The sequence below is a fragment of the Oppia nitens genome, unplaced genomic scaffold, assembly GCF_028296485.1.
Source record: "Oppia nitens isolate AA-2021 unplaced genomic scaffold, nextdenovo-longstitch-racon4-pilon3 scaffold1_pilon_pilon_pilon, whole genome shotgun sequence".
Lineage (NCBI taxonomy): Eukaryota > Metazoa > Arthropoda > Arachnida > Sarcoptiformes > Oppiidae > Oppia > Oppia nitens.
The window spans coordinates 572,483-583,169 of NW_026533199.1; the positions used below are offsets into that span (position 1 = coordinate 572,483).

General features: G+C 34.3%; 3 protein-coding genes across 4 annotated transcripts; 2 read left to right on the forward strand and 1 right to left on the reverse strand.

Annotated features, from left to right (window-relative positions):
• The first annotated feature begins 562 nt into the window (after nt 1-562).
• Nucleotides 563-2,644, forward strand: LOC128952600 (leukocyte elastase inhibitor-like). Of its 2 annotated transcripts, none has more exons than XM_054298017.1 (3): nt 563-679; nt 1,296-2,327; nt 2,403-2,644. In XM_054298017.1, the coding sequence occupies exons 1-3, from the start codon at nt 631-633 to the stop codon at nt 2,546-2,548; spliced, it is 1,227 nt and encodes a 408-aa protein (XP_054153992.1). In that variant the 5' UTR covers nt 563-630; the 3' UTR covers nt 2,549-2,644. The 2 variants fall into 2 exon arrangements, with proteins under 2 accessions (XP_054153992.1, XP_054153993.1); XM_054298018.1 differs by lacking the exon at nt 563-679 and adding an exon at nt 888-1,027.
• Nucleotides 2,645-3,859: 1,215 nt separating this feature from the next.
• LOC128952995 (ribosomal protein S6 kinase delta-1-like) lies at nt 3,860-7,970 on the forward strand. Its single transcript, XM_054298478.1, has 4 exons — nt 3,860-5,677; nt 5,850-7,553; nt 7,645-7,740; nt 7,842-7,970. The coding sequence occupies exons 1-4, from the start codon at nt 4,073-4,075 to the stop codon at nt 7,938-7,940; spliced, it is 3,504 nt and encodes a 1,167-aa protein (XP_054154453.1). The 5' UTR covers nt 3,860-4,072; the 3' UTR covers nt 7,941-7,970.
• A 505-nt stretch (nt 7,971-8,475) lies between these two features.
• Nucleotides 8,476-9,957, reverse strand: LOC128952092 (SET domain-containing protein 4-like). Its single transcript, XM_054297428.1, has one exon. The coding sequence runs from the start codon at nt 9,871-9,873 to the stop codon at nt 8,476-8,478; it is 1,398 nt and encodes a 465-aa protein (XP_054153403.1). The 5' UTR covers nt 9,874-9,957.
• Nucleotides 9,958-10,687: the final 730 nt, after the last annotated feature.

The window sequence follows — 10,687 nt, forward strand, 5'->3', positions numbered from 1 at the left end:
CTATATAAGTGAAAACTAATTAAAACAAAAATTAATTTCTTTCTCATTTTCATTTCAATTAATTATTTAAAAAAAAATCAGAGATTTTTTTTATATACAGTGGTTTTTTTAGTGAAAAAACACATTTATTACATAAATAATTATTTAATTTAAAATTTATGAGTATATTTAATTTTTTGTCAGACATTTATAATTTAAAAAAAATATATAATATATACTAATTGATATACAATTTGTGTAATTTTTTTTTAATATGGTTTGTATATTAAAAGTCAATTTACATCCATATTCATGACATTTTATAAATAAATTTAAATTTCAAAAATATATAATTATAAACCAAACAAACAAATTGAACCACAAAAAAAAACTTTTTTATATCTAAACATAATAAGTCTAAGTGTAATAATAATAATATTAATTAATATTAATATTAATATTAATATTAATATTAAATAAATCTGTTTTAATTAATAAATCATAAAAATATTTGTTGTGTGATTTTTTTTCGTGTGTCTGTGTTTTTTTTTGTGTCGATAATAACTGTGACAACTTGTTGTAACTAAAAAACTATAAATAAATAAATTCATCAAAAAATATTTTTATGATACAACAATTAAACAGCAAATAATGTTAATAACAAAATTATATATACTGTTAATAGTGATTGTCATATTTGGTAAGTTTTATTATTTTTACATTATATACAGTATATATACATATATTGCATAATAAAATTTATTACCTTTTAGTTATATATATATATATATATATATATATTATTAATACTAACTGCATGTACATTGTATTATAGACTATACACAGTATAATATTTATATAGATATTCAATATACATACATATTATTATGATATTTACAGTACATTACATACTGTACTTCAATACACTACAGTATTATTACTGATATTATTGTTTTATTCAATTCAATTCACAATTCATTAACAATTATATAACCCATAACTTATTGAATACATTTACCAATCAATCAATCATTTACTAGTTATAACGGTATAGTCATTGTATAGTCTATTGAATAATCTATTGAATAGTCTATCCCTTAATATACTGTATATATCTCTCTATCCCTACACTACTCTAGTCTCTCATCCGGAAACTGTTTTTTTAAAAAAATTATTTTTTAACTTTAATTATCTAAATATTTATTATTTAATATTTCAATTATTTTTCTCCATCATCTGTCCAACTGATCCAATCCAACAACAACAACAACAACAAAAAACAATTGTTCACAAACCTGGACTAATCCAATCGGCAGCCGCCACCACCACCACCACCACAAAGATGACATCACAACTGGATACGGGATCGTTGGATTTTGCACTGGCCGTTAGCCGCGAACTAGTCAATCAAGACTCCGCGCGCAATCTAGTATTTTCCCCATTTTCGTTGTCCACTGCACTGACCATGACGTTGATGGGCTCCCGGGGCAGGACTGGCGAAGAACTATCGCGTGTCCTGTTAGGCAAGTCGTATACGGCCGACGGTTATAAATCGTTGGCCAACGAATATCATTCGCTAGTCGATCGCGTTTTGAAGGCCAATTCGGGTATACTATTGTCGGCCAACTATTTGTACGCACATAAGTCGTATCCGATACGCAAAGACTATCGGCAAATGATTGAACAGTCTTTCGCTGGTAAAGCCCGTGATGTTGACTTCGAAGGACAGCCACAATCGGCTGTTAAGACCATCAATTCGGACGTATCCGATGCGACTAAAGGCAAAATTAAGACCCTGTTCGACGATATCGATTCGGCTACGAAACTGATTCTTGTAAATGCCCTCTACTTCAAGGGTCTGTGGAAGACGCCGTTCAAAACCAAAGATACTAAACCCAGAAAGTTTACCACTGCTCGCAACGATATACTCGACGTACCGACTATGCACCAGAAGGTTAAGGTACCGTTTATGGTACACGACGACCTCAACTTGTCGGCTATTGAACTGACCTACGATAAAAGTAACTGTGCAATGTTGATACTGTTACCGAATACCGGTGTTACATTGGAATCAATGATTGGCAAGTTAACCGCCGAAACATTAAGCCAGATTGTCGGCAGTCTAACGCCGCAAAAGTTGGACATTTATTTACCGAAATTCAAGTTGGAATCAATATTGCCGTTGATACCGACACTGACCCATCTGGGCATTCAGGATATATTCAATTCGGAAGTGGCCGACTTTTCGGCAATGACTTCCGATCCGATGGGTCTCTATGTCGGCGAAGTACTTCAGAAGGCGGTCATCGAGGTCAACGAAGAGGGTACCGAAGCGGCTGCAGCTACCAGTATGTGTCTAAATCATGTGTCCACTAAATATATTGTTTAACCGATTTTACTTTTAATACCGATTTCCTTAATAGGTGTTGCAATGATGGCCCGATCGATGGACTTTCCCGAATCATTTGAGGCCAATCGTCCGTTTATGTTCCTATTGGTCAGCAAATACGAGCCGAAAAAGAGTACCCTATTGTTTGCCGGAATCGTTAACAATCCATTGACCGCTTAAAGTAGTAAATAGTAAATAATAATAATAATAATTTATGAAAAATAATTTATATATATATTTATATATAATTTGTTTTTTTTCACACACTATTTAAAATTAAAAAAAACTACAAAATTTTTTCAAAATGATTGCAAATTAATTATTATATTGTAATTTTTGTTATATTTATTATATATATATTAATAATATATTTTTATAATAAACTATTTTTTTAAAAATAGCATTAAATTGATGTTTTTTTTAATTAAAAAAAATAACAATTATCAAAAATTAAATATTTAATCTAATGTTATATAAATACCTACATATTTATAATTTTGATGTAATTTTTAATTATTGATAATGTTTTTTTTTGAATAAATTATTTTGAATATGATTTTTTATAATTTCAATTATTTATTTATTTTTTTGGTTAATAAGTTTTTAATTTTGTTTTATTTATAAAACAAAAATAAATTTAAAAATAAGTTTATTACTAAATTATTATTAAAAATAGTTAAAACTAAAACTATAACTCAAATTTTATTAAATATTTTATTTTTATATAAACTATTTAATTAATCAATTAAATTAAATCATTACAGTTTACAAAAATATATAAGTAATTAATTATTTATTTGTTTTTGTTGAAAAAAATTAATTAATTAGTTATTAATTATTTTTTTTAATTTAATTTTATTATCAGGTACAATTTATAACACTATTCAAAATACTGCAACTTTACCCCTGTATATCAAAAAATGTCATTTATTTTATTTTATATTTTGTTTGCAAACTGTAATAATTTAATTCAATCAATAATATTATCAATATATTTATAAATTAAGTTTTTTATAATTTAGTAAAAGTCAGGATGCCGAATTATTATTATTATTATAAAATATTTAATATTTTTAATATTTTTAATATTTTTAATTTTATATCACAACAAAAATTAATTAATTAATCTAATTGATTGTGAGAAAAAAACTTAATTAATTAATTATTTTATAAATTAAAAAAAGTTTTATCATCATTAACAAATAATTAAAAAATAAAATAAATCACCCTGATAATTAAAACTAATTACTTTATACACTGTTTATAACTTGTAAAGTATTTGATTTGATTCAACTATCAAAAAAAAATCAACAAAAAAATTATAATTAAACTAAAAACTAATTTATAGATAAATCAATCAATAATAGTAAACCTTATAACTTAATACATTATAGTAAATACACTGCAACTGTACTGTATATGTCATATGTAAAAAAAGTCAATTGACTTTATTGCTGTACTTTAATAATACTGTAATAATGTTGTACTGTATTTGAGTGGGCGTTCAATACATAGCATAACATAACATACTTTACATAACAAACACAACACAAACACAAACAACTCAAGTGTTGTCACCGCAAGAAAAAACACAATCAAAACCATCAACTCATCGGACGAATGAAGTGATCCATCGGTTCAAGTGATCAATCAGTTAGTTAGTGTCCAGACATCGGGTCTCCCAACCGGCCGCCGACAGCAACAATGATGACCAACAAAGCCGCCGCCACCGCTGCCACCGCTATCAATGTTGACGATGACGGTTGGATCAGACAGTTTAACGTAACAGATCCCTGTCGACATCCCCAGAAAGGCTACACTGTCTACAAAGTGGTCAGCCGTGTTCATCATCGGTCATCAACGGACGGTATTACCGAACTGGTTGCCTATAAACGCTATTCGGAGTTCAAACGTTTGCACAAAACTCTCGGCCAATTGCATCAGTCGTTGCATCTGAAAGGCATGTTTCCCGACTTTCCCGATTCAAAATTGTTTGGCCGTTTCGATGCCGACGTCATCGAAACCAGGCGTCGATCGGCACTCGAACTACTAGAGTTTGCGGCCAAACATACTGTACTGTTTACCAGTACAGTGTTTGTCCAGTTTTTCGACAACTCGGTAACCAACTTTACCACCACTACCACCACCACCACCGCCAACAACAACATTGTTTCCATAGATAGTCACATTACCGATGACGCGGACATCAATGATCTACCGAAACCATTGGAACCGAGTCTTAGTTTTAGCGATGACGGCACTGCTAGTAGTAGTTATCGCACCGGTGGTGGTGATGGTGGTGTTGATGGTGACGATGACGATAATACAAGCAATGGTAGTACAAGTGTTTATTCAACTCCCGTCCATACTATGGATAACAACCACCTCTGCCAACCATCGACAGGGACGGCAGCGGCGGACAATCAAAACTCGGCTAATCGACATACTAGTGATAATCTAACAGAATTTGATCCATTGGCCAATGGTAGTGATAATCCAAAGTCATGTACAGATGATAATAATGATGATTGTCAATCATCGTCTACTAATGATTGGCTATTCTCACCTACCAATCATCCGAAGTTGGCCGTCGTTGTTGCCGTCAATGATGATAATGACAATCAAAACACTAAGAATAAAGAGCTGTCGTTGCCATCAACGCCATCGGCAGCCGATAATCGCAATAATTGTGATAATAATAACAAAGATGTGATCAACAAAATTAATAATGTTGTTGAAGAATCATATGCTGATGATGTCGATGTCGGTAATGATGATAGAAGTGCTAGAAATGTCAAGAATTTAATAAAGACATTTGACGACATACCCACTGATATATTTGTTAAACAATTTAGTATATCATGTGATTCAGATCATCTTAACGAAGATGACGGTAACGATAATGTCAATCAAAGTAGTACTACTACTACTACTACTACTAGTGGTCAGACCATCAATCCTTCAATTGATAACAACTGTAATAATAATAATAATAATAAGATAGTTGTTGTCGTCGATGGCGACAATGAGTCGACAGCTGTTTCGTCGGACAATTATCTGTTAGACGCGGCCATTATCTTACGTCAGGCCCAACAGCACGAAGAATCCGGTGAATGGGAGCCGGCATTCGAGTCGTACAAGTGTGCCGTCGGTATACTATTGCAGGGAGTGGTCGACGAATTGGATACGGAAAAGAAGGCATCGATTAGACGAAAAACTTTCCAGTATCTGACACGTGCTGAACATATCTTTGATACATATTTGTCGGATAGTTCACAGCATCAGCAGCCGAGCCGTCGATGGGCACCGGTATGTGTTTTTGTGACCATCTAATCACTTAAATCACCTAAAATTGCATGTTTTTCATCATTGGATTTTAGAATTGATTTTTTTACATTGTTATCATTTTTTGATATCATTCATGCATTCATTCATCTTTAACCAAAAAAATCCGTTACCATCCCCTCTCCCGTCTCAATAGGACAGTCCATTTAAATCGTTAAATGCATCACTCATACAGAGCTGGTTCGGTACATCCGACGAACTGATCAAATATCGTGTCTGCGGTATCGATGGCGGCCGCAGCAACAGCAACAACAACAGTAGTAGTAGTAGTAGAGTACAGATAGTGATGGACACGACCAACAATAATCGCAAGTTTGTCATAAAAGTTGTCTACAAATCTAACTACCCGTACAAACAATCATCGATGGTTCCCAATCAGCTATCAGTGCCGCAAAGTATTTTTCCGAACGACATTCCGTTTATGGTACAAATTTACCGAATTTTCAAGACCGACTACGCCATCTATTTGCTACTCGAGTACGCAAAAGGTGGTAGACTATGGGATCGGCTACTGTCGGCCAATGGTTCGCGTAGTCTATCGCCCTGTCCTGACTGTACGTTTGCCGCCGCAGGCGGCGGTATCGACGATAAAGACTACGAACTGATTGCTGATAATGCCTACAGTGGACGCCGTATATCGAGAACTTGTTCCGAATACGGATCTGTTGGCTGTGGCAACAAATTCAAGAATAATGTGAACAACAATAACAACAATAGTGTCTTTGAACCGATCAGCGAACGAATGGCTCGCCACCGATCATCCGACGACTCAATGGACGAATCGTCCGGTGGCGGATCACCGTCGGGCGGCAGTTTGGCCAGTATTGATTCAATTGATTATGACTTGCCATCGAAAAGCTATGTAAATCTGTGCCATAACTATGCATTGGAACGGCAGAGATGTCCCCAACAACAACAGCAACAACCGACCAGTTCACTGGCCAACTGCAAGTTAGGCCACATTTCCGATTCAATCGACAGCATCGACTCCATAACCGAAGATTATGATAACGATTCATACAATAATAATAATAATAATAATAATAGTCTCAGTCATCATAATCCCAATCCTTCACTAAATGCCAATCCCTATAACAACAACAACAACAATAACTCATCAAACATTATGACCAGTCATTCACTCAGTCGACCTCCGATTAGACAATTATCTATCGAAAACATGGGTATAACCAGTCTATTGACGAGAGCCAAGAGTTTACTCAGGAATGTCGATCAGACATTAAATTTATCGAAATATGTGTCGAAAAATTTAAGTCAAAAATACTTGTCGTCGACATCATTGGCACCGACGACGACGACAACGACGACACCATTCAGTGATCATCTGCGCGGATCCAAATCAGAGCTATCGTTATCATCAACTAATTTGTCGACACAAAAACAGATGATTAAGTCGTTGAAGATCAACAACAACAAGAAGATTAAGAAGAATAAGACGCCTATATCTGAAGTTATTCATCAAATGGATGACAACAATACTTCTAACAGCGGTAGCAACGGCTGTTGTACTGATGGACCGCTGGTCAGCGAATCGGAAGCCCGACTATGGCTGTCGCAAGTTGTCCGCTGTTTACAGCATTTGCATAAATTGGGTGCCGTTTATTGCGATCTGAATCCCGATAATCTACTACTAAACGATGACAACAATGTTTGCGTTACCTATAAATGTTTTTGGGACGAATCGCCACAGAATTCCATCGACGAGTTGGCCAGAGAGCGGCTGTATGTGGCACCCGAACTGATGAAATCGGAAAAAGTAAGCCATCTGTGCGATTGGTGGTCATTCGGTGTCGTAGCTTACGAACTATTGACGGCACGGGTATGTAAAACAAACAAACAAACAATAAATTTTTTTTGGCTAACCTATAGTTTACGGTAAAATAATTATTATTTTATATATTTGTTTTTAGTCATTGGTTTCATATCATCCAAACGGTATCACTAGTCATACGACACTATACTTTCCGGCCTTTATATCAATTGAAGCCAAAGATTTGATAACTAAAGTAATTAATTAATTAATTAATTAATACAATAAAAAAACTAATGATTTGATTTTAAATATCCTATTTTTTTATCATTTGATTTTTGATTATTGTCTAAACAGTTACTTCAGCCGAATCCTAGCGAACGATTGGGACGACACGGATCTGAAGAGATAACAACACATCCGTTCTTCGAGGGTATCAATTGGTCTAATCATTAGAGATGATGGAAATTATCAAAACAATTATCACACAATTAATACATTTTTTTTAAAAAATACATTTCATTTTTTTTATTATTAAAAATAAGTCAATTCAACAACAAAAAAAATACTTAAATTTATAGACATTCCAGTCATTCATATTTTATTGTATAATATAATCTAATAATAATAATAATAATAATATAAATTGTAGTCATATATTATTTTTTGAAGAGATTTTTTTTAAAAAATTAACTTTTAAAATACTTAAAAAAAATGATTTTTATTTTATTTTACACATCAACTAATTGGTGATTAATTTTATTATTTATTTTTTAAGTGAAACTTACGGTAATTTTTGTTGTTATTGTTTTTCAAACAATTTGTATGCAAAAAAAATAATAAATAATAAAAAAATGATTGAAGTATTGATTAAAAAAAATCAAAAATGAAATTTATATATAGATTTGTAATAATAATTATTATTAATTAATTAAATTATTAATTTATTTACACAAAAATATTTGTCTAAAAAAGTTTTTTTTACTTAACCCTATAAATCGGTTAGAAATGCCGATAGTATTGCAAACTCATTGCTAAGCAATTGTTTCAGACAATCATTGCCTCTATTATCACCTAATAATGACCATTCATTTGTGACATTGATATCGTATTCACTGATAAGACTGTCGACAATCGATCGCTTAAGTCTACGATAGACAATGTCTTCGTCTATGTCGAGCTCAACACTTCCACCACCACCACCGGCGCCGCCGTCGGCGTTATATATCCACTGTTTGACTGTCGTATCGTTGGACCAGCTATTCAGTGATAGTAAACGCAGGATAATGTCTAAACGCCAATCAAACGACTGGCTCTGAAGCCAATAGACTTGTCGTTCGTTGCAAAAGTCTAACCTCAACAGTGTCTTCAAACGCGACATCACTTGTTGTCTATCGGAGATATTGTTGTTGCTATTGTTGTCCAACAACACATCCCGTACTTGTCTATAGCTAACGGGTATCGAATCATTGGCCAAACTATTATTGCCGGTATCACCGAAACAACAGAAACCATAGTTAATGAATAGAAATCGGTTGTCGTGATTGCCATAACTGATGAATACTTCATCGTAGGGCCGATAGTGGCAGTCGGTATAGATTTCGTACGACTGGTTGTTGTCGCGGTTGACGGTGACCGTCACTTTGGCCGTAGCCGAATGGTTGAGCAGGTCGAGGAACGGGGCCAGGGCACAGCTTCGGGAACAGTCATCGGTGTCCAAATAGACGCATCGTGTGTTGACCGCACCAAACGACCAGTTGAATAGCCGCTGCTCGTCGTTGTCGTCATTGTTGTCAAGAAGACAGAGGCCTAACTCGTCAAACACTTTGGCCATCGATCGCCGATATGTGTTGCGTGCGGCCATCAATTCGGTGGCCAACGATACGGGCAACGATCGGCAAATATCCTGGACATTGGGCCACATGTATGGCAACTCATCGAAACGGTCGGGCAGCGATTGAAAATAGTCCGACCAATGGCTGGCCTCGGCTTTCTGACGTTCCCAATAGATCCATGCGGTCAACAATTCAACGTCCGATAACTCTGTCCGACGACGCCGGCCATCAATTGGTAGGTCAGGACTATCGTCGAGTACAGTGTTTCGTGTGATCATCGATTGGATGGGAATCGCTAGCAACAGCTGACCGGCGCCGATGTGCTGCCGTCGACAACACTGAAGTCCGCGTCCAGTACTGGCAAACCGATGCGGCCGTAGTTTGGCCGATGACATAAATTTTGATCGCTGCCGGCCAACGGCCAGCCGTCGGTCCTTATTTCGTAGCCAACCAATCAACGATCGTATTTTCTGGTGGTCATCGCCAGTGTTGATGGTCGCCGTCAGTGGTCGGCAGCGGCGACGGCGACGGCGTCTGCGATACGTGCGGCCCATTGCATGCACGCGCGCGCGCGTACGTGCAGTCAATTGCACGTGCAGTTAAACATACGTGTGCTAAACATTTTTGTTTATAAACTTTTTTTTTTGGTGTTATATTTAAATATATGATAATTATTTTCAATTTAAAGTATAATAATAATTATTATTACTTATTATAAAATAATAAAATTGTTGAAAACGTATATATATTTAAAAACTATTGATATAATATGATATATAAAAAAATAATAAAACAATTTTTTTTATATATATATATATATATATAATTACTGTATATTGTATTAAATATCATAATATGATATATGATTTATTATTATTATTATTATTATATAACATAACAATACTCTGTATATACAGTATAATGAAACACATTTTCAATCTATAAGTTACGTAATGTATTGGTGTTTAGTAGTAGTAGTAATACTGTATAATAAAAGCCAACAACAAATAAAATTTCATTCACAAAATACAAATAAACTAAACGTATAGTAAAAATCCCCGTCCAAATGGGGGGTGGGGTATAATCACCCCCTATGAACACACACACACATACTGTATGTCTATGTAACATACATACCGGAGCGCATGGGCTATAAGTGCCTTAAATGGTGTTTGGCATGTAAAGTGCATGTGCTTTTATTTTTTCAATTTAACAAAAATAATAAAGGGGTGGGTGATAAAAATATGGGGACAGCCCTAAAATAAAAATGTGTGTGTTTTCATTCATTTACTACCGCTACACGTGTGTATGTGTATGTGTCGGTGTCGACAACTACTGTACTACTACTACTACTACTACTAGCTCAGG